The 24,908-nt window shown below is 33.1% G+C and overlaps 2 protein-coding genes and 1 long non-coding RNA gene across 4 annotated transcripts in view; 2 read left to right on the forward strand and 1 right to left on the reverse strand.

Annotated features, from left to right (window-relative positions):
* LOC128167458 (proteoglycan Cow-like) overlaps positions 1-24,908 on the reverse strand; it is a 129,092-nt gene that overhangs the window by 79,933 nt on the left and 24,251 nt on the right. The window lies entirely within an intron of this gene.
* On the forward strand, positions 2,995-5,288 carry LOC128167464 (uncharacterized). The gene is made up of 5 exons (XR_008241238.1): positions 2,995-3,463; positions 3,715-3,794; positions 3,907-3,964; positions 4,177-4,271; positions 5,198-5,288. It is a non-coding gene; the product is annotated as an uncharacterized LOC128167464 (long non-coding RNA).
* LOC128167463 (nuclear apoptosis-inducing factor 1-like) lies at positions 14,777-15,437 on the forward strand. The gene has a single exon (XM_052833196.1). The coding sequence runs from the start codon at positions 14,825-14,827 to the stop codon at positions 15,254-15,256; it is 432 nt and encodes a 143-aa protein (XP_052689156.1). The 5' UTR covers positions 14,777-14,824; the 3' UTR covers positions 15,257-15,437.

Genomic DNA, 24,908 nt, shown 5'->3' on the forward strand with positions numbered 1-24,908 from the left:
ATTCAGTTCAATATTTCTACATCAGCTGAATCCATTTTGAATATTGTTGCTGTTGTTGTTTTTTGTATTCATACGCGCCGCTTCATTTACATTATTTACATTTTTGATCAATGACACTTCACATTTTTTTATTTGAAAATGTTATATTAATGATAAGAAATGAAGATAATAATTTTTCTATTGATCGACGTATCAAAGAAAAAATTGACCGGAAAACTTTTTCATCAATGCGCTACGCGCATTGATGAAGTTTTCCGGCCAATTTTTTCTTTGATACGTCGATCAATAGAAAAATTATTATCTTCATTTCTTAATTGAATTTTGTACATGAAAATATAAAAATCAAACAGTTCCGTTTTATTTAGGCACATTTTTATTATGCAATGATAAATGACATATGTAATTGATTTAAATTAAATATGATTAAAACTAAAATACCTTGAATTTTATTTTAAACTTTAGATAATTTATATTAAACATTTATATTAAACACCACATATTTTTTTTATTAGAAATATTCACTATATATATAATTAAAAATCAATATATATTGTTGAGAATTCGCTACCTGAGAGTCCTTGGGGGCAATAGCCAATTGCGCATACAGACAGAGCAATTGCGATTATAGAGTTATGATTGCAGCTCCTCGGTATGGGCTTACAGTGGGAAAGAACAATGAATATGCAAATATAACGCCATGTTCACTGAATAACGTTTTTTTATTTCTTAAATATTTCCCTTACCATCATGCAATAAATGTATATTGTTGAATTGTGGTCTGAAACAGAGATACTTATACAGGGTATATATACTAGTGGCAAAGCATTGCATATTGAGGCTGAAAAGTCGTGCAATGATAGTAAAACATTGCAAGATTACATGAGACATGTTGAGCAACAGTCTCATGGTCGCAAAACACACGCATATATACAGGGAAAAGTGGCTCGCATAATTTTCATGCGATTTCCTTTTCGCATGAAAATCATGCGCTAATCATGCGAAAATCAGATGAAAAGTTTCTCATGCAAATATCATGCGAATATGTTCGCATGATATTCGCATGAAAAATGTACAATTTTCATGCGAATAATTTTTCGTATGTTTTTCATGCGATTAGATATTTGTGTCATATTCATATAAAATTCATGCAAAATTCACATGAAAATTGCATGTTTTTCATATAAAAATTTAATTATGACAAATCAATTTATAACACTTTAAAAACATTCTTTCATTCATATGTTGACATATTAGTGTCTTTTTTTTAAAACAAATTTGACATTAAGACAACTAAACAATTTCTACATGTGTTAGAATTAATACATGTATAAATAAAATTTAGAATAGAGTTTACATTTTATCACAATATAAATGTTTTCAAAACTTTTAAAGTCTTTGTTTATGTAAACATGTAAAACTTTGCCTTTACAATAGTCATTCGCACCAACTGAGAGTTATGTCTCTCTTCTTAGAAGGTCAGTAAACATTAAGATTTTATTACATGTGTAATACTGTGCTGATTGCAATGGTCATTATTTAGGATACATACTTTAAGTCTTATGTTTTTGAGATACAATTTATGAGTTTGCGTGTACCAAACCTGTTGAACGCAGTATGTGAATTACATATAGGAAAATTTCCAGCTATATATTCAAACATAAAATTAATTATTTCTATGCTAGACAACGAAAATTCACTGAAAATTGTTAACACTGTGATACAAGTTTTCCATGATTCCAAGTGATATTGCACAGATGACAGTATATTTCAGAAGAATCCAGGCCTTTGTGGTCTCAAGTTTCAGTGTGTACCAATGTTATTGGACTGATGTTGGTGTAATCACTCTGGTGTCTGTATCATGTGCCTTTATCTTCCTTCTTCTGTAGCATGTCTCTTTATCCCTCTCCATATTTAAATATCTTTGTCAACCTTGTGTATATGCAAGACAAAAAATATAATTCATAATAAAACATGCAAACAAATGTACATGTATTGAGTACATGTATAACAGCGTAAAAGCACAAGATTTATACACTCAGATAAAATCTAAAAAAACAAAACAATCATAATGTACCTCTGTATTGAAATAACTTACAGTATGTTTTATTCATCAAAAGCAAATGAGATCAAGAGGTATGTCCAACCTATTTTATCAAATATATGTTAATCCATGTCTGATTTTATATACATGTAATTACAAACTTTGGAAATATTCAAAACGCAAGGCATAGGCATATTTCACCAATTAATACTTACATGGTATCATCATATGGACAGTTTGTTGTGCATGATTTCCCAAGTGATATACATGTATGTTATTGTTATAGCCATCATATATACAACATTTACTGGAGAGGCATTGACCTATTCTTCTGTCTGTGTAACATTGCTTCGGATCTTAAAACAACCCTGTAGAAAAAAAAAATAAAATGTTATGAACATTTTCAAACTGCATATATACTCCTATAAGTGGATTCACCGTGACAATATGCACAAAAATTATACATGTAGACCGGATCTAGGAGGGGTCAAGGGGATCCAGACCCCCTAAAAAACTCTTTAAATTTAAATTATAATATTCATAAAAATATGGCTTACTCCCCCTCCCAACCTTGTTACTCAATCAATCACCCCCCCCCCCCCCGTCCGAATTTTTCGCTTGAAATCAGATTGCATGCTTGCAACCGCATGTTTAAAATATATATCTGCAGATTTATTTCGTAATCATTACGGTTACACTGTGTTCATTCATTCTTGTTTAAGAAATACACAATAGATAGAAATTTATCCGAAGCTCTTCGGAGAAAATTGACAGACCCTCTGTCAACCCGAATTTCCCCGTATATTGTATAGTTACATGTAAAGACCTGCATCTAAGTTCAATAATAACGCTAGATTTTTTAGTGTTTAAACACGTATCTGGAAACGTTAGTTAACATATAACATGTAAACATAGAATATGCACACACTTGATACATCGTAGTTCTAGGGTACCTGCATGTTGACGATCCGCTCCTCTCCTATCCAGGATCACGAACTTTTCAATCGCTGAGTATATAATAGTACGTTAGATCGGACACATCTTGATGATGTTGATGTAAAGTTTCTGCTGGCTTGCATCACTGATCAGCCAGTGCCCATGTACATAACTTTGCAGCTAGAGAAAATTCAGTCTGTCTGCATATGAGTTATCGCGGGAGATAACTCGAACGGGATTTCGGAAACGAATAAAATGTTTGCAAGGGGTTACAAAAAAGATGCACATCAACCTGTAGCGCTTTAAATTATTAATGATAATTATTCTAATCATATCTAAATTACAAAATCTGATCTGATCAACTGATTTTTGGTAATATTGCTCTATGTAAAATCAAACACCATCCTGACGGTTCTCAGTACCAAAAATTTACGCAATATGTGACGTCAGCGGGAACGAGACTCGAGTACAAAGTGAATGACAGAGGTAAGAAACATAGGCCTAAATGAAATTTTTATGTATTATCGGAAGATCTCTGCTTCCCGTTTTGATAAATAAAAACCATCATTCGAAATTTTTGCAAATTATTATAAAGAATTCGTTACAATTATTTATAACTGCATAATAAAGATGAAGTGTATTGTGATGATGAACAGAGCTGAGCAAACTTTGCTTATATCCTTAGCGTAATGTTATGGGCTTATGCAATAAAATATCTGATATCTTTTTCATTGAAGCATGACAAAAATATCCCTACACGGATATATTTGGATGGAGGTGTGATCACATGATGAGATGCCTGTTGGCTGTATAAAAGGTGAGGATAAATCAAAGTACTAAATATACTGAGATTCTATAGGCCTACTCGAGCCAATCCAAAGCCTGAAAATTGTTCATTACATAGCTTGTTTTCTTCCAAAACTCAAAAGAAGAGAAGAAAAGATCCTTCCATATTTTTCCAGAGTGTCTCTCCGCCATTAATAGCAGGTTCGTAATTGAGTAAGCACAACAACTTACATGTACATGTAGTTTTGTTAAGAATTTGTATAGGAGATGTGAAAAATATTAAATAAGAAATCTATCAATGAATATCAAGATTACAATAGCTGTATTACTTATATACTTAATTATATCTAGATATTTATAAGATCAAACAGGAATGAAATCATTTAATAATTATACAACAATAATATTTGCAGAGAACCTTAAGTTTGCAGATTTGCAAAGACTCTTTGGAAAAGATTTTAAAAGCATGACAACCAACAACATTCCGGGAGAATTCATGGATGCAGTGGTAAGTAATACTTCTACTTTTTAAGAATTGTATGATAATTTGGATCAATGTTTAACATTGAAGCTCATTTAAAAGATTCGGACAACAGGCTTGAGCGAAAAGTTTATGTGTTGATCACTATTGTCTGTCTTAATTCTGTCCCTGGACAGTCTACATCCCTCTGTAAAATTTTGACATTTTCTCCTTCTCTAGAACAGTTGAGCCAATTTTAATCAAACTTGACACAAAACATAATTAGGTGAAGGGGAATTCCAGTTTGTTAATTTAACAATGAAAAGTCACACCTTCTTTTAGTGAAATTAGAATGCGTTGTTATTTTAAAAAAAAATCTTAAAAGCCTTTGGTCGGAATAGCTGAAACTTGTATGGAAGCATTTTGAGGTATTGTAGATTCGAATTTGTTCATATACATGTAATGGTTCCTAGGGTTGGGCCACAATAGAAATTGTTTTTGACATTTAGAAATATTTTCCTAAAAGATTGAAACAACAAAAGCGGCTTGATGATTATGTGAGGAAAAATTTGAAAATCCTCTTAAACAAAATGTACAGTACTCTTCAAAGTTGTCCAAATGTTTTGTATTTGGCAGCATAAAGTAGATTTGATAAGTTATGGCTATTGATGCTCAGGTGAGCGATTTGGCTTATGTAATAAACTCACAAACTGAAAGCTTAAAATAACAATAAGGACATGGATCAGAGTGATAAAGTGAGAATCGTAGTATTCGGATATGACAAACATAAATTTATTGTATTTGATCAAATCTGCTTTAACGAGCATTTATCATGTTACCAACTGCATGTCATATATCAATTAATTTTGTTTTTATCTTCCAATATTAATAATTCACATTCAAAATAGATACCAGTATGCCATTCAGCAATAGGAAAATTTCATGAACACTGCATTATGTATATTTTCTTGTAGATTGATGAACTAACAAGCCTTTTCGAGAAGTGGAAGAAGAAGAAATTTGAATTATGTTCTTATCTAAATAAAGAAGATTTTCTTAAGAAGATAATTGTCATTGTTTTCTGTTAATGTTAATTCTATATAAAGCAAATTAATTAGGACTTCAGTTTTCTTGTCAAAATATAACAGATTATATTCTCAAATTTAGATAAAAAGAGATCAAGATTTCAAGATTATTGAATTTAAAAGCTGCATAGTATTTTGTATGAAAATTGCATGATATTTGCATGATATTCGCATGAAACAACAGTGAAACATAAGAATTCGCATGAACTTCATGCGAATTTCATATGAGATTCATGCGAGCCACTTTTGCCTGTATATATACAGCAGCAATTCATCTTACGACCTTTAAAAACCGTGCATTACTCTTGCGAGTACACAAAACGTTGTAAAACGTTCGTACTAATGTTAGTGCGTTGTACTGCAATGATTTGGATCGCATTCGATCGCGTCTGAATAGTGTGCATGTCCACTATTTTGAGGAGACTTGATGCGATCACTAAAATGCATGCACCGAATGCGAGAGCTCGTGCAATGTATTGGAGAGCTCATGCAACGTATGCGAGAGCTCGTGCGAATCTAAAAAAAAATCCGATCGCAAAGTGTTGTTAAATGATCGTGCGCCAATTGTCAAAGGGGCTTTACAGTGTTAAAAATCTTAAAACATCTGGATTTGATATGAATATTTTGGAACATAAACCCTCGAATTTGATATGCTTACATTAGAACATTAGAAGAAATAATAAAATTCATCTCTCATTTCATTCCAAGCACATAATTTACCTATTTTGTTCTCTCTATGAATCTACAATTGGATAAACCATCTACCATTGGATAAAACATCTACCATTGAATAAACCGTCTACCGGTCTCAAAAGACAGTTTAGCATTTATACCCGTTTAATGTCTCTTCTAAAGTTTTGTAAGCAAATTCAATAAATATCTCTCAAAATCTCCTGATTTTTCAGAGAGTCTTTAATTTAACCCCTCTGGAGAGTATTGTACCTCGCTATACCATTGCTTGTGCTGGTTTTATAAACGATATTATACCTTAGATTACTTAATATTAGAATATTTAAAACTATAGTAAGATTAATCTTTTCAAATAGTTTGATTGGCTATAATTAACAAAAGAACGACAACAACGTCAACGACAGCCACCCTCTAAAGAAACCCCAAACTCTTCATTTAATCAAGTTATAGGATAAAAGGATAATTCTTAGTTTGCATTATAATTGCTTTAAGAAAACATGACTGGAAAAAGAGATAAATACCAATAGACCTTGACAAGTGGAGAACTTCTCTGTCCGTTGTGTTCAGATATTGAGCAGAAACAGACGCAAAGAATTTTACATTCCCTCTGAAAATGAATGACGAAACCTTAGCAAATCTTATTTGTTGCCAAAGGAAATAAATTTTGCTTGTAAACTTTTGACCCCCTCCCCTAAAGATATACATCCAGCTGAATATGCTTATCGACATTTGGACTTGACTCGGAAAGTTGTGGAACAACCTGCAGGCAAATGTTCTCCCCGACTCCTCAAATAGCAATATATTTGTGATCCAAACCCCATCCTCTCACAGGATTAAGTTTAATCGTATTATAAAAGATTCAAAGAAATATGTTGTATATTGAGATCATTATTTATCACGAAGAAAAAAATCTTGGTAAGATGATTTCCGGTTTTTTTCTTTCTGATAATTAACAAAAGATAGTGAAATCACGCAATTTTATCTAACCATTAGCATTAATATTAGTTACCGCGGGGCATGAAAATAAGGCCACTCCTCCGCGGACATTTCTGCCAAAACTATATATCAATTGATAAATTTTTTCTGATTTTTCCATTACCTCAATTATTCAAACTGAAAGAAGTAAGAAGAGTTTTATCAATGTCTACCTTAGATACGTCATCAAATGCTGTCGTTGTGAAAGTCACGTGTGAGGTTGCGTTGAATCTGACGTCTATCGATTCGTCTTCTACGAGTCTGCCTGACAGGAACATGCATTAAATTGCCATAGGTCCCCTGAAATACATCAAGAAAAATGACTTTACCTAATATCGGCATTTTACCACTCTATATCGGCGTCTATTACACGCATTCAATGATGTTTCGTTCTTTGGATAATAGACAGAAATCATCTCAAATGACGTATATAATGGCTTCTTGACTTTCAAGATTTGCAGAAAAGTACGGTTGACATTTATTGCATTCTACAATAGATAGGAATTCGCTTAACAAAGTTTTCACCTTTAAATGTCGTGATTTTCTTTCCTTGTTTTCTTATGATTAAAATTGTGGTTCATATTGACTTGAAAATGTTTCCGTTTCATTGATTTAAGAAAAAAAATAATAACAAACTCTTACAAATTCCCTCTTTAACTGACTGCACGGTACATATCAGAACATTCAAACAATAGGAAGGCAGGAATTCCATATTTTTAAACCTTCAAAATAAGTCTGTAGCTGCGCAGTTGGACAACTGTTCTGATTAATTAAAAAGTCATTGTCCTGTTATTGTATGCATACGTTTCAAACAAAATGACATGTAGGACTTCATAATCTTTTGGCAACATTTTTTGCTAGTTTTGGACAGAAACAAGCCAGTTCAAGAAATGTTTACATTCTTATTCTCAAATGTACATTATGGCCGCACATCCCCCTTTAAAGGATGATAAAAATAATCGTAGATCTTTGCAGTTATGTAGACATCTGTATAAGATATGAAGATTCTATTCTTCAGTGAAATGATAGAATATCAGAATGTCTAACAGCTTATGCTACTAAATTGGAATAAACATTTAAACTAGAATTTATATACAAATGTACATGTATCTTGCTTAGCCCGCATTTCCTCTAATATTCTAAAATTTTTAAGATATTTTGATTTTTTTGTGATGCTTTAAATAATAAAATATTTCTGATTTTAACGTATTATGAAGACTTTATATAAAGATACAAATTGACAGAAAAGCCAATATATTGACTATTTAATGAAAGAGAAAAACTGATTTTAAGGATTTTTCTCACAAATCAATGACATGGGCGCTTTTAAAAGCTTAGAAAAGTGTAATTTAATAGGCAAATCATATTTCAAAAATACATTCTGAAACCCAAGTATCATATCATTAGTTCTCATTAGTTAAAAAATCCAACATTATTGTTCTTCTTTTTAAAATTATAAAACAGACTAATTAAACTACAGCAATATTCCGCCAAAAATATCGTCCTTGTTAAATTCTAAACATTGATTACTATTCAATGCCAAGTTGTATGATAGTAAAAAAAGAAAGAAAAATATACTATTTTGATTTTTTTTCATCTTGATTTAATGAACAATTAATCAAATTTACGTTGGAAAAGTCGAAAAGCAGAAAAGACTCCTTCCTTCAGGGGCATGGTCACGATTTTGGTCAAATTCCATTTTTCTGTTTTTATTATTTACATACTTAAGGGATTCATTTCTAATGATCAAATAGAATTTCAGAGTGATTCGGAGAGTCGTAAACAAGATACAGGGTTCGCAATTCTATGTCGTGTTTGCTCGTGTCCTGCTATTGTTAACATAGGTTCAATATTCCAGTAAAAATCTTTTTCAAGCTGATTTGTCTATCTTTTTATTAATTTTAAGCATAAATAAACAGTATTTAACTTTAACACATTCCTTTTCTGTCTAAAACTGTAATTTTTACTTCAACATTCAAAATGTAAACAAACGCTTTGTTTACAAAGCAAAGAACTTCAAGCTCTGTAACTCACTTATAACCTAATGAATGACACTCAAATTATGACTGTCTATTGAAAATGCCTTACTGAAGCATTGTAAACATTAAAATCGAAAAAAAAATAATTTTTGACCAAAATCTTGGCTATACCATTTAAAAGGGGAATGGTAACGATTTTGGTCAAAAATTATTTGTCTGATTTTAATGTTTACAATGCTACAGTAAGGCATTTTAATAGGCAACCAAAATTTGAGTATCATCCAATAACTGTTTATTTATGCTTAAAATTAATGAAAAGATAAACAAATCAGCTTGAAAAAGATTTTTAATGGTATATTGAACCTACGTAAACAAAAACAGGGCACGAGCCTTGTTTACATGACAAAGAATTGAGAGCCGTGTATATGTCTTATAACTCTTCGCCTGATTCTCAAATTTCACATGAATATTAGAAATACATTCCTAAAGCATTGTAAATGATAAAAAAAACGTAAAATTGAATTGATGAAAATCGTGACCATGTCCCTTTAAAGAGCTAGATAACCATGGCCATTTTTATGCTATTTCAATCTCCTTGAAAAGAAGAAATCTGCATGAAATATAGATAAATATTTAAAACTTATAGAAAATATAGATTTTTTTTTACTATTTTTTTTTTTTTTTCTTTTTTTTTTCTTTTTTTTATTGAGTTTTTCACTTTCACAACATATATACATACATACATGACTTATCTTGTACATGTATTTATATAAATTTCTTGAAAAGCTTCTAAGTATATGATTATTCTATATTATACAGTTCTTATGTTGTGAAAGTAAATTTTGAGAGAGAGAAAGAGAGAGAGAGAGAGAGAGAGAGAGAGAGAGTAAATGAAGGGGAGAGAGCAAGGAAAAGGCTTGGGGCATTGTTCATATATGAATATAAAACTTAAACCATAATCATGTGATAGATCCCTGTTCTACAGGGATACTTAAGGGAGGAAAAAAGGATAAAACACGAAAAAAGGACATCACAGTTCAAAACAAGATTGAGATGAGACACATAAAGAGACAATTTAACTATATATAGTACAGTGCTATAGCTTATCACATATATTTTGCCAATGGCTTTCATACTCCTTATATCTACAATTTTTTTACTATTTATTCATTAGGTTGTTAGTTTAAAATCATATCAAATTTTTTAAAGATATATCTGATGGGTAATATGTTGACCGTCGGCCGTCCTGAATTAGCAGTACTTTTCTGTGTTTTACTCTTTTTATTGTTTTCTCTATAAGAAAAGTTTAATTCTAATTTTTCGTACGATCGTGATATTTTTGATGATCAGAACCAGCTGCAAAATATTTTAAAACGAATAAAGAGATAGGAGACATAGATAGATGACACGTTTCCTTCAATGACCTTGACATCAATACTTGAAGGTTCAAGGAACTGGATTTTTTTAATATTGGATTCATTATAAAACTCTTTTCAAGAAATAACTGATGACATTACCCGAAGCACATGCGGTTAACCAAAAGTAGGTATACAGTGTTTGACGACACGCAGCGAGTGATCTATTAGATAAGCTGTTAAACTTCCAGACGTTCTGTAATGGGAACTGTTTCTCAAAATAGTTCAACCGTTAGTGCTTGGCGGTCTGAGGATAATAGATTTATTTTAAAGCAAATGATTTTCTTGCTTCTATCAGTTGAATGGCTAAACTTAAAGTAAAACAAAGAATATTAAAATGCAGTCACAAAATATAAAAATGCAAAAGGGTTCAATTGGATTTGACGGTCGTAAACATTTTTTCCATCCCTGCAACAATACTTGAGCATTAATAATCCATGTAATGAATTAGTTCATAAAACAAGAACTACAGACTTAGAAATTCTTTGGAATGAACCCGGAATCTGTTCATTACCGCTTCATTGATACACCAAATACAATACGTTTTATCTTATTCTCAGATTTTCGGAAAATTTTACATGTAATTGGAAAAAAAAATCTTTTTGATGCAGATCATAAACATATAGACTTTCAAATGAAAAGGGTGTTTTTCTTGTTGCTGTTCATAATGTTTTGACGAATTGTAATTTAAGTGGTAGTTTTCTTGAGGGTAATAGTTTAGAAAACAATTAAAATTTGATGTTTCGATTTTAAGAATGGAAACCAAAGCAGGCATAAAAGTATTAAAACAAACAGTTGATAATGCTCATTCCAAGTCTATAACTCAAGGAAATGAAATCCTGGTACATTATTTGATTTGTAGCAGATGGATTGAAAATATTCAGATTTTCGCTGAAAAAAATGGAGAATCCCAACATTTTAGAACGAGTGTCTTGCTGTTGTTTTTAATCTGCCAATATTTGTTAAGAACATAAATCGTTCTGTGGTTTTGACATCGCAGAAAAGAAATGATGTGTTTTTATTGTAATTAATTCACACATCTCTCACACCGAGCCATCTTTTCAGACCGCCCGGTGGTGTACCACATAAAACACAGCTGAGCGCTTTAAGAAGTAGTTTAAGATCGATGGCATCCAGGACAATTTCCGTTCTATCCGAGAACCACTAATTACCTGTTGACAGAGAACTATTTACCTGACCAAGTTTCCAAGATCCAGGTATTAATGTCAAGATCGGTTTATTTATTTTTTATGCATACCTTTGCTGTGTGTGGAAAAGGTTAGGCTTACTTTAACCAAAACAAAAAGTAAATAATTTGAATTTTGCTGCATACTAGGAAGTATGTTATAAGCTTGAATAATGGAATTGCTGAATTCCTATCAAGACATTAATTTTACATTGTATGTTAGTGGTCCTCGCTCCATGACTATCAGGTTATCTTAGGGATAGTTGACAGGGGCACCTGAAAGGAGCTGTTCCCTCTTATGTCTCCCGTGAGACTCGATTCCGTAACCGATTGCCCATGTCTTACCGCAAAGAAAGTATGCTTTTTTCCTACCTACCGCCGCGGTTACCAAGCAAATCAGACTACACTTATAAGACAACATTGATGAATACAGTAAGCAACACATCGATAAGTTAGGCGACAGAACATCTCATGGAAAGATGGGGCCTTTGCAATCAACGTTGTCGTTTAGTGCCCTCGCATTACATTCTGTAGTTATCTATTTGAATAAATCATGTCATAACATTACATGGTGCTAAGTGATACTCTATGGTTTTGAATTTGTAAACCAATTTAATAGCGATCACTTGAAACTACTGGTAATCCGATTTGATGACGTTCGAATGTTCATCATGATAACACCATTTAAGTCACAGCATAAAAATTCGTTTTAATATGAATCAGCGTTTAAAAAAGAAATAACCACAACATATAATACAAAAGCAAAATCTCAAAAAGAGAATTATCACTTCTTATAATGCAACACCGCCTTTTAATAACAACAGAACAACAAAATGCAAAGGCGCCTTATAGAAATGAAAGCTACAAACGTGTATTGAAAAAACACCTTTTTACAACGATTAAACACACATAATGGTAAAGCACCTTCTTCATACATGGCAGATCTTTCGTTTCATAAATAAAAGCCTCAAAATACAATACAAAATTACCCTGTAGTAAGGGAAATAGAGAGCGGCATTTAAAAGAGCCCTTAGTCAACTTACCATTTAAAAAAATATACCCGTTGTTGGACGTAAACCACAATAGGAATTGTTCATTATTCTAATGGGATTAATAGCAAATCCTTTTAACAGAAACTGTTCCGAATATTCAACTATTGTTAGATGAATGCAACCAATTTTTAAAACAATTAAAATATTAATTTTTGACTCATGCAAATTTAGTGTAATGTAATATAACCACATTTATTCTGTGGTTTTGTTTGTTTGGTTCCAATTTGCATTGTCTTCTTTTATACTGTATCAATAAATAATTTTTATAAAAATCGTTTATGTATACGTACGTGCATGCTTATTCTGAGGTTTTTAAATACTTCTTGAATTATCAACCTGAAATCCGTTTTATCAAACTATCACTACAAAATGCAACGTCATAATTATGTTTTACTAACAATCAAGATAGCAAATTAATACGTATAGAAAGTACCAAGAGTATCGTTTCATATTCACTTGTTCGTCCATTACTTGGAATCTCCCGTAAACTCCCATCAACAGCTTCTTTATGAAGCAGTATGTTATAGGCTTTTGTTTGGCGATGCGCTCATGTAAAACCCTGCTCCCATCTCGTCATTGTTCTGATCCTTCTGCGGCTATGGAAGCATTCCGACCATCTGAGCCTATACCCACTAACAATGTGTAGAATGCAAACGATGGCTTCTCGAAATTACAAATTATAAGGTTCATATAAAGTTCTTCTGTCCTATTCACTTCTTGATTTGAAGGATTTTTATGTTTTGCTTGATAGAAAAGACACAGAAATTTATTGTTGTTTGTAAGTTTGGAATTGCCGAACGATTATGTATTGTCTTTAATAGTAAGTCTTAATTCTGGGTTCTAAGATTGAAGCATCGATTTAGTTACTAGTAATACTACGGACTAATCTGGTTGTTCTTTGATTATACAGATAATTTGAAATGATACTTTGAACTATAAGTAAGCAGCTTGTTGCTTTAATGCATTTGTTAGTACGGGACAATAACTTTTCTCACGCATTGTTTTTTAATACAACATTAACTTGCACATTACTTTAATGTGTTTGAAATTGTGCATCCAATTTATTTGGTTAACTACGTATACGAAAAAAGCCCTTTTAAAGATGTTTTTCATAATTTGGCATTTTTGTTTGTTTGTTGGTTTTTTTTTCGTTTACAAATAAAAATAAGTTGTTGTATTACAACAGTACATGTATTACTTTCGATGTCATTTTGGTTTCCTTCGATACCTTGGCTAACATTCCACACCAAACGCAGAAATTAAACATGATAAATATATAAAATATTAGTGATAATTTAAGTGGTAGAAATTCAAACACATGGAAGAAATATAAAAACAATTCTCGTTTAGAAAAAAAATTGTTGTAATTCAAAATTGTTGGTGTAAAAAAGATAAAACAAAAGCAATGAGACCCATGGGTCTCAATGATCGCCCGAACAATGATGTCTAAAAGGTCATGATAAATCAAAGCCTTCATTTTTTTTATATACTAATACTTAAATTAGAGTCTGTTTAAGGGCGTCGACTTGAAAATCATGCAAACAGGGACCTTATTCACAAAGCCTCCGTAAATTCCGCAGCCGCACTGAGTTTACGGGAGGCTTGCGGAAACTTTACGGAAAGATTACGGGTGGTTTACGGCTTATTCACAAAGCTCCCGCAAATAAAGCGAAATTTACGGAAATTTTGCGGAAGTTTTGCGCACTCGACGGGCACTTGCATTGAAGAATTGTGAAAATCCTTCTAGTATTTTTTTTTTTATCTGAATTGCTGAGTATGTTGGGTTATTCATGAAAACATTCACGTGTATATGTGACCCATGAGAAATAAAGTAGTGAATGTATCGATACTAGAAATATTAAATGGTTAGTGCCTTTTCACATAAATTATATGACAAATTTATGTAATATTTTGTCAAAGTTTTATAAATGATTACACGATTTGTTTTACTAGATATTATACGGGGCGGGGGGGGGGGGGGGGATTTATTAAAGAATATGAAAACATATTGTCATAATTTTATGTCATATTGAATACTTTGTTGTTGTTATATTATAATCAACCGATTCAAACTCCTATTTTTTTTAAACTCGAGTTTAACATACTATGATTCAAAGTTTAACAAAAGTATAAATATCATAAAATATAAAGTAATGATTTTTTAAATAAAACCTCGGTATTTTGCGTGAGGGTTCAAATTGTGACGTCATGACGTAAAAATGACGTCACTAAAACGACAACGCTGCGAGATCATGGAGGATAGAAAGAAGAAGCCGCGATTCAGCGAGAAAGAAATTGAACTGCTTGTTCAGGGTGTTAAGGAAAGATCGGACATCATAAATTCAAAATTCAGTGATGTAATCAATAACTCGAAGAAGAAGCAAGCGTGGTTCGAAGTGATGGAGGCCGTCAACGCGGTATCTTTCTCGACAAGAACGGTTGACGAATTAAAAAAGAAATGGGACCATGTGAAGAGGGGGACCAAGAAGAGGGCATCTGCCGTACACAAAGAGCGGTGTAAGACGGGGAGCGGGAAGTTAGATATTTTGCCGCTTAGCAGTATGGAAGAGGACATTGTGTCAGTAATGGGAGAGGAGCGAATCTTCGGATTCAGCTCCTATGTCGACACAATGATTCCCCTTGTAAGTTAACAACGTTCAGTTACCTCGTTTGTGTTACTTATAATTCCATGCCTTTGGCGATGCAGTGAGATAATGAAACTTATTCTCGGCTAGAAACTGGTCACTTTCTCAACTCTCACATGTACAAGCTTAAACAGTTTTGCAGATTTATAGTTGCTTAGAGTGTAAATGTACACATCGGGTCTAAATAGTGTTCCTTATAATAAGAATTAATGTCGTAATGATTGAATTTCCTGTATTTGCTACTAGGCTACATGTACTTTTTAAGTTTTCATATTATCGAATATTTGAATAATGCAGTTTATTATGAAACTCATTTGAGTATTTTATATTAATTTGTTTATTGCCAGTGTATGTCTTATTAGGGGTATAGTTATACAGAATTGGTCTGAGGTACCCTATAAATATTATACAAAGATGACACAAGATGGCTCGAACTTTTGATCTCTCGAAGTTTAATCATGATTCCATGAGGTTCGAATTATCAAGATTCACCGGGCGCCTGTAAAGTGCGAAACGAAATCGAAACGAAACGAAATCGAACGAAACGAAACGAAACCAATCGAAACGAAACGAAACCAAAAATCGAAACGAAACGAAACGGAATTTAAACAAAACTATAGTCTGTCCCAAGATATTTATGCTGCATATTTGAACGATTTTTGATAAAAATACACATACCTGTGACTGAAGTGCAATTAAAATCGATGAAAGGGAAAATTCCCAAGATAACTTCATTCACACATTATCATTTTCCCCTTGTAAAAATTCACAGGAACGAAAACAGATTTCCTACGGAGATTTATAATGGGGAATGTTGACATCTTTTCTCCATTCGGAATACACTCGGAATACCTCGCGCAATTTTTCAACGTTATCATCCGGGCGTCTTCATCTCCTTGGCAATGGAAAAACCTCGTAGACTTTTTATTTTTAGCCGTGTACTGATACCTGACAAGCTAGAGGGGGCGTTTCAAAAGGGGAAATCTTGGGATTTTTTCATACTATTGAATGAACATCGTCTGAACCAAGAGGTATTTTTAAATATTGAATAATTTAAGAAAATATGCGGCAAAAATATCTTGGGACAGACTAAAATATCAATTTTGACTACATAAAAGTGAAAATATATTCATTGAAATAAATTTTTGAACCATAAGATATAACTACAAGTACTGCTGTAAATTTTTAAGCCGAATATCCGAAATTTGCAAATTTTATATAAATATGTAAATAACTGATGTACATTCCTATACCTTTTAATGTTTCTAATTTGTTTCATTGAATTATATTCAGACGTTTAGAGAGAGAGAGAGAGAGAGAGAGAGAGAGAGAGAGAGAGAGAGAGAGAGAGAGAGATGCCTTAAAAGTTATCAGCGACATCACATAGCAAAGTATATATGCAAGTTGGGGAGAGAGAGAGAGAGAGAAAGAAAGAAAGAGAGATATGATGATGATGATACTGAAGGGGACATTCTAACAACGATTTTCTCTCTATCGATTTGAAATATTGTAAAAATGAAACGATCGAATACAATGTGATTTTGAGCATACTGGTTGGTTGCCAGTTTCTAACATAAGAATAAGAATTGTTTTAATATGTATAGCATGAATTTGGACGTCGTAATTTGACAAAATTAACTTGCAATATAAAGATGATTATACTGTAAACGTATTAAAAAACTGTCATTAGTCCTTTGGCTGTGTATTATATTTTGCGTTTTTGGCGGCAAACGGCGTCCGCAAAATCAAGTACCTTGCCAAATGATAAATATATAAGTAGATAAAAAGGTAAATTCAGAAATGCGCTAAATCAAATCCATGCTAACTTGTTGAAAAATTATATTCCGCCAAATAGCGTGCACCCTATATTATAGTACGTTTACAGTATATATGGAGGCATTCAAACCACACGATTTTTTTTAAATATTGATATGAAATATTGTAAAAATGAATCAAAAACCATGTGCGTGCGTTTGAAAGGGAGAGTAAGAGGGGATTATGTTTGATTTAAGGTCATACACAGGTAAAAAACATCTTTATGACGTTGATGGCATGGTATCCCTTCCTGCACACGTATGCATCTTCTCTCTCTGTTGGCGGCTTTATTGCAATTAAAGTCCCATCCACGCAACCTAAAGTGTTGGGCATGTTAAACTCTGGGGAGAAGCCTTGTTTAACCGCTAATTGGGCTGCGGGGGTGGTGGGAAACTTTATGCAATCATTGGCTCGTTGAGATAAATTTTTTGAAGTTTTCTGAATAATTCTTGAAACGGATGGTTGACTCAATCCAGAGATATCTCCGATAACCTGTTAAAGCACAATCAAAGTTTTAATTTCTTGTTATGTTACAGGACAAACAAATTAATTTGAAATAGTTGGGAAAGCTGAATAGTATTCAGTATTATCATAACATTGGAAGTCCTTTTCCCAGTAGATTATGAAGATTTACTGTGTGATAGGATTGCATTTAAATATTACTTAACTTTCAGTTATATTATTAATACTAAGTCTTACTTTTATTGTCGATGATCATATTTACGGGTAGATTTTTAGTAATGTTTTCTTCTATTATAGTCTCCCGCTTTCATGTCAGGCATTTGTACGTCTATAACATAAGCAAAATATAACGACGTTTCTGATTGGTTCTAATAATTTATCTTACATTCGGAAAGTTTCGTAGTTTTACATAATCATTTGGCAAACACCAGTTCGAGCTATATTTACATTCAGTCATTTTGATTGGCTAAGAGAAACACACCCCCAGAGCGGTGTATTTAAAGTGACTGTCAGGTTTTGCCTTAGTCCGGCAGTTGACGTGGAATCTTCTCTAAGGTTCGAGTCAACTCACTCCCCTGGGTAGATAGGTGGGCCCCAGTCTCCGTTTCCTGTCTCGTTCATCGTTTCGTTCATAGTCTCGTTTATAACTCAACTCTCCCTTCCGTTTCTTTTATGCTAAATTTAACTTGGGAAACCTGTTAGGTTAGTTGTGTATTTCATTCAGTCCGTGCGGGGTGGTACTTATAATTTGTTCGGGTTTCTTGGACATAACATTAACTATAAGGTAGGCTTAGTAATTTATCTATTTGGTTAGGACGGTGAATTTAATGTTAGTATTCCTAGATATTTTTCATTGTGAATATCATTTTTGTGTGTCTCATTTCATGCTCATTATTAAATATATTGAAAACCTTTACACTTGTTTTCGTTCACATTGTAATTGGAATAAAGGTACTTGTTTATTTAAAGTAAACGCAAATATCTGACAGAGTGATTGAGCGTTAATATTAATTTCTAGAATCTTTACATTATTATGGAGTTTTGAATTTAGACTTAGAAAACAGACGGATTTGAGACTGACTTAACTTAAGCGACTATAGACTTAAGAATATCATTGAACTCTTGGTATAAATTAAGGTTATAACCACTATACGATTACAACTGATTGTTTTTAGTCCATTTCTTATGGAAACTTTAGTTAATTCATAGCTCTAGAGAAACTGCAGAACTTAAAAAAAATCACGGACTGCACGAAATGTACTGTCTCCAAAATTGCCCCTAACTGCCCTCTTTACATATTCTTTTTCAGGGATGAAAATCTAAACTGAATTGGATATATATATATATATATATATATATATATATATATATATATATATATATATATATATATATATATATATATATATATATATATATATATATATATATATACACACACACGTAGGTGGCCTTAATTCCTTTTTTTGCAGCTGACTGGAAATTAACAGCAAACTTTTTTTTCAAACAAGTGAGGAGATATTTAGTGGGACGTACATCTGAATTGTGTTCTATGAGCCGAATTTTACTTGAATTTTTATCCCTGTCGCAAATAAGAATTTTAGAGAGAGGACAAAATTAGGCCATCTCTCTCTCTCTCTCTCTCTCTCTCTCTCTCTCTCTCTCTCCACTTCTCCGTTTCCACTTCTCCGTTTCTAATGCCTGCATGGAAGCTGACAAATTCAACATTTTTTTTTTCGTTTCGCAAATACTGACTCTGGGATCAGAAAATTTTGTTTAATACACTAAGTAAGTTACATTCATTGTTTTTTTTTCTAGCACTGACCAAAAATGTTTCAAATGTCCTTTGTTAAATAGTAAATCTACATCTAGCCATGCGTAATCATTCTTAATTTTTAACGCTTCATACTGAGAAATAATCTTTAAAAAAATCCGCATTGCTGAATATTTACATTCCACGTATATTTTGCATGTAAAGCTACTGCAGATATAGCACCATAACACAGACAGGATACTAAAAGGTTAAATCACGAGTTTTAATTGTGACGTCACAAACGTTGAACGCTGATAAATACAACGTCACAAGCGAAAATCAAAGATCACGCTTGTGGCTGTTACTGTGGCTCTTCCATTAATTTGAACTTACCCATAGGATAATACAGTAATTTGGGGTATAATTGGCATTTGCGTACAACGCAAGAAGGTAAAAAAAAATGTAAATATAAGCATTAAATCCTTATTTTTTGAAAGATATAGTCTCATAACTGCAACGATGTGTGCAAACAAATTTTCATAACGCGCTAACGCGCGTTATTCAATTTGTATGCACACACCGTTGCAGTTATGAGACTATATCTTTCAAAAAATAAGGATTCAATACTTAAATAAACTGTATTAATTTTTTGGCAAAATGTTTAATGTTTTTTTCCCTACACAAGTCTCTCAAATTCTATCTGTATGAATTGATGTGAAAAATAAGTCGAATGATTTTAGTAGCCTAAGGTTAGGATATTTTAATTTAAGATGCTCATAAGTTACCATCGAGCTACATCTTAAGATGTCCTAAGTTGATATTTGGATGTTCCTAACTTTTTTTCAAAGTCAAAGCTTAGGAACACACTTACTTCACATCTTAGGAAAGTTTCGTGAACATGCCTGTGGGTATTTTTTTAGTCCATTGGCAAAATGTTACTATAGTACATGCAAGTATCTAGAAACATTACGATAAGTATTGTTCATATATATAATTATATATACCTGCTGAAATGAGCCTGTCGCATAGTAGCGGAGCGCTGCAAATATCTGTAGTGATGCAGGGATGCTGTGAGATCTCATCGTTGGAGGCTCTAAGTCAGTTGATAGGGTATCTATTAAATCGAGTATGCAGTGTCTTGGCATTCGGTACCGTCGAATCAATTCAGCGTAATCGTAGATATCTAACGGATGTGACCGATCTCGAAATACCCTATCTTTTCTAATGGATACTCTGTTATTTGAAGGCTGGAACATTATCTGAAACGCCATTGCATTGAAAATGACGTCACAAATAACGTAACAGTAATAAATGACGTTATATTAGCGAATTTTGGAAAATGAAGACATACAAATCCCATATTACCGTGAAGGAAACTCTAGACTTGTGAAATTTGAAAACTCAATGTTTTCTATATTGTTCATTAATATCTCATTTAAACGGTAAGGATTGTTTAAAGATGAGGCAGCTGGCTGTTTTTAAAATACGTCCAAATATATTAAACGTTACAGTATGGTTTTTTTTTTATATCACATCAAAAATGCGATTGACAAAATAAAAATAAATAAAATACTTTCAAAACAAGTGCCCCACTTCCGGAAGGTTTACGGATAGTCATGACCTTCCGTAAAATAGACGCTTGTTTTACGGATTTTTTCCGCAACGTTAACGGGTGCGGAATTTACGGTAGTTTCGTGAATACCAAATTAACATTCCGGAACGTTTCCGCAACGTTTACGGGTGCGGTAACGTTACGGAGGCTTTGTGAATAAGGTCCCAGGTTTGAGTGGATTGCTTCTCAGTAATTGATATATGAATACTTATACCGAACCCATTTACATTTTTTTAAACACTGGGTTACTATTACTGTAAGTCGTTTTAATTTCACGGTGATTTCTAATTAAGCACCAATCGCGATGATTTTAATTTAACGCTGCTAGAAAATCAATTGATCAGAATATAAGCGGTAAAACGTTTTGCGAAACTAATGGTAGTTTTCACGATGGGTTAAATTTTGCGGGAAAATGATGAATCGCGAACATAGTGAAATTAAAACCATCGTAATTATTTGTCAATCTACAGTAATTCCATCCCTCACGTGTATTCACCTTATGAACAATGGATCTCGGCCTTAACATCAGGAACTATGGCTCAGGGGCCTCGAATTTCATAGTTTGGAGGAGGCTTCCTAAGTTGTCAGTTTATCTGCTAGATGCCCAGTCTAGGAAACGTCTACAAACCCTACCAAAAAACCCTGCATGAGCCTAGGCCAGTAGCAGGATTTTTGTAAAGGCTTTCTTTCTTATCATAACCAAGTATACAGCCTATCTATTAGAAGACTATTAATATCAAACTTTTATTTTGTAATTGGGCAAGGAATCAGATTTCATATCCTACCCCCAAGGTAGGAAGAAAGGAAGCTTTAAACGATCGAAGGTTGACGACCAGCAGACGACAAACACGGATATAAAGATGTCATCCAAGTAATTCTAGTGACCTAAAGAACTTTGGATTACACAAAGGGAAAGATGATTCCAGTTTATACGTGAAGTACTGTGGTGTGAGACAGAAGTCTCGATCGACGTCAGTACTGCTAGCGCTGTCGTTAGAAAACTTTCAATCTCTCGCCTACTTCTGCGGTACCGGGTACCTTGATTTACTCCAATCGATTATCCAAAGCCGTCTCAGCTGTGATGGAGAGGACAGTTGCTTGAAGCGCTTCTTCTTAACCCAGTATTCTTCAGACAATTAGGTTACAAAGTAAGGAACTCTACATGAGAAGGGTTACAGTGAACCAACATTTTGTTTCCAGTCGCCATAAGCGCTTAGCGCATGTTTCAATGTTTCACAGCATTAATGAGACCCTGGGTAGGACGGTATTTGTTTGAGTCATAGTAATGCCTAAGAATGCAATGCGTTGATGAAATACAGTGATACTACAAAGTAAGATCTCGAATTTTGTCATTGTGATAAAAATCTTTAATTGATCTCGTGCAAATTAACTATATAGTTCTTCAGGAAACACCTCATACACTATAATTTAGTTTCATTGGTATAATTCTTATTTTAATACGGCTTGATGGTTGTGGACGTTTTTAGACCGTATTGGTCTCTTTTAGAGGAAGAGAGCACTATATAAAAATATTGAACAATACCCAACTATAAAATGGAAAATTTTATGGATTTTTTCGTCACTAAATAATAGTTTACAAGTAAACAAGCATATAATAGTTTGCAGGTACACAATCATATGATAGTTTACAGTTTCCTTTCATGCGTTTTTTAAAATTAAAATAAATATACTGTAGAAATAAAATAATTTTATGTGAAATAAAATAAAACCATCATATAATAGCCTTGCTGATACATGTAGCCGATTCAGGAGTTGGACGCTGCCCGGATATTATTGATGATAATACAATGTATGCTTTCTTGGACCACAAAAATATTTACATGGTTAAAACTAATAATTATAATAAATGAACTCAATTCTTATGTAATGGTGTTTGAAAGTTTAAACAAGAGGCCCATGGGCCACATCGCTCACCTGAACAGCAGTTCCTTGTAACATTACATTTCGTAGCATATGCTTTTTCTATTTCAAACATTGAACCCCTTTCTGGGGACCCAGTTATGGTCCGAGGTTTATGGTTGGCTTGAACAACATAAATAGTAACATAGGAATGAAAATGTGTAGCACTGCGGTGGGACCGCACGTACACAACCTGAAAAACTGAACGTAGAAGAGTTCCACTTCAAGAGGAATAACTCTCAGACAGTACAGAACATCAAGAAAGATAACTCTTGGTTCCACTACATTAGAGTTTACACAATTTGAGGATCCTTGCATTGTAATCTCACAAACTGTAGCATTATAGTTCTCGAGAAAAACTTTTTAAAACATTTTCAATATATCTTTCTATGTTAAACTTTGAACCCCTCTTGGGGCCACAGTATTAGTCCAGTGCTAAAGTTTAAATTATTTGGAATCTACACTATTTAAGGATGCTTGCATAGTTATCTCACAAGCTGAAGCATTATAGTTCCCTAGAAAGAGATTTTTCAACATTTTCCCTCTATATTTCTATGCTAAACTTTGAACACCTCTTGGGGCCCCAGTATTAGACTGAGGTCACGGCTTTTATAATTTCGAATCTACACTATTTGAGGGTGCTTACGTAGTTATCTGACAAATTGATGCATTGTAGTTCTCGAAAAGAAGATTTTTAAACATTTTCCATATATACCGGTACTTCTACATTTAACTTTTAACCCATCTTGGGTCCCTAGTATTAGTCCAGGGGTCACTATTTTAAAACTGTCGAACCTTCATTATCCAAGGTTGTATGCATGATAGTAATCTCACAAATTGAAGCATTGTAGTTCTCGAGAAGAAGATTTTTTAACATGTTACCTTTATATTTCTATAATAAACTTTGACCCCATCTTGGGGCCCCAGTATTGGTCCGGGGGTCACGATTTTACCAATTAGGAATCTACATAAGCGAAGGATGCATGCATAGAAATTCCACAAACTAAAACATTGTAGTTCTTGAGAAGAAAATTTTTAAACTTTACCTTTATGTTTTTCAAAATGTTTAAATTTTGAACCCCTCTTGGTGCCAATCAATTGTCCGTGAGTTACAATTTTTTGAATCTACATTATTTAAGGATGTACATGTATGCATAGTAATATCCCAAACAGTTGCACTATAGTTCTTGAGAAGAAGATTTTAAAACATTTTCCTATATATGTTAAAATCTAAACCCCTACTGGGGCCCCACTTTTTGTTCGGGGGTCACGATTTTTAAAATCTTCACTTTATATACAAGCTTTTGTGTATGTATTGGCATTTTTGGTGAAGTGGTTCTTGAGAAGAAAATTTTTAAACATTTTTCATATGCAGTTCTATGTTAAACTTTGAACCCCGCCTGGAGCCCCAGTTTTGGTCTGAGGGTCTCGATTTCTACAATTTAGAATCTTCATTATACATACAAGCTTTTGTGTAAATATTGGCATTTCTGGTGCAGTGGTTCTTGAGAAGAAGATTTTTTAAACATTTTCCATATGTATTTCTATGTTAAACTTTGAACCCCGCCTGAGGCCCCAGTTTTGGTCCGAGGGTCACGATTTTTACAATTTAGAATCTTCACTATGTATACAAGCTTTTGTGTAAATATTGGCATTTCTGGTGCAGTACTAGTGGTTCTTGAGAAGAAGATTTTTAAAACATTTTCCATATGTAGTTCTATGTTAAACTTTAAACCCCGCCTGGGGCCCCAGTTTTGGTCCGAGGGTCTCGATTTTTACAATTTAGAATCTTCACTATATATATAAGCTTTTGTGTAAATATTGGCATTTCTGGTGCAGTGGTTCTTGAGAAGAAAATTTTAAAACATTTTCCTATGTATTTCTATGTTAAACTTTGAACTCCGCCTGAGGCCCCAGTTTTGGTCCGAGGGTCACGATTTTTACAATTTAGAATCTTCACTATATATACAAGCTTTTGTGTAAATATTGGCATTTCTGGTACAGTGGTTCTTGAGAAGAAGATTTTTTAAACATTTTCCATATGTAGTTCTATGTTAAACTTTGAACCCCGCCTGGGGCCCCAGTTTTAGTCCGAG

Source organism: Crassostrea angulata, chromosome 10 (assembly GCF_025612915.1).
Source record: "Crassostrea angulata isolate pt1a10 chromosome 10, ASM2561291v2, whole genome shotgun sequence".
NCBI classification, from domain to species: Eukaryota; Metazoa; Mollusca; class Bivalvia; order Ostreida; family Ostreidae; genus Magallana; species Magallana angulata.

Excerpts from the sequence above, each read along its gene's own strand:
- LOC128167463 (XM_052833196.1), top strand. The coding sequence starts at position 14,825 with ATGACGTCACTAAAACGACAACGCTGCGAGATCATGGAGGATAGAAAG.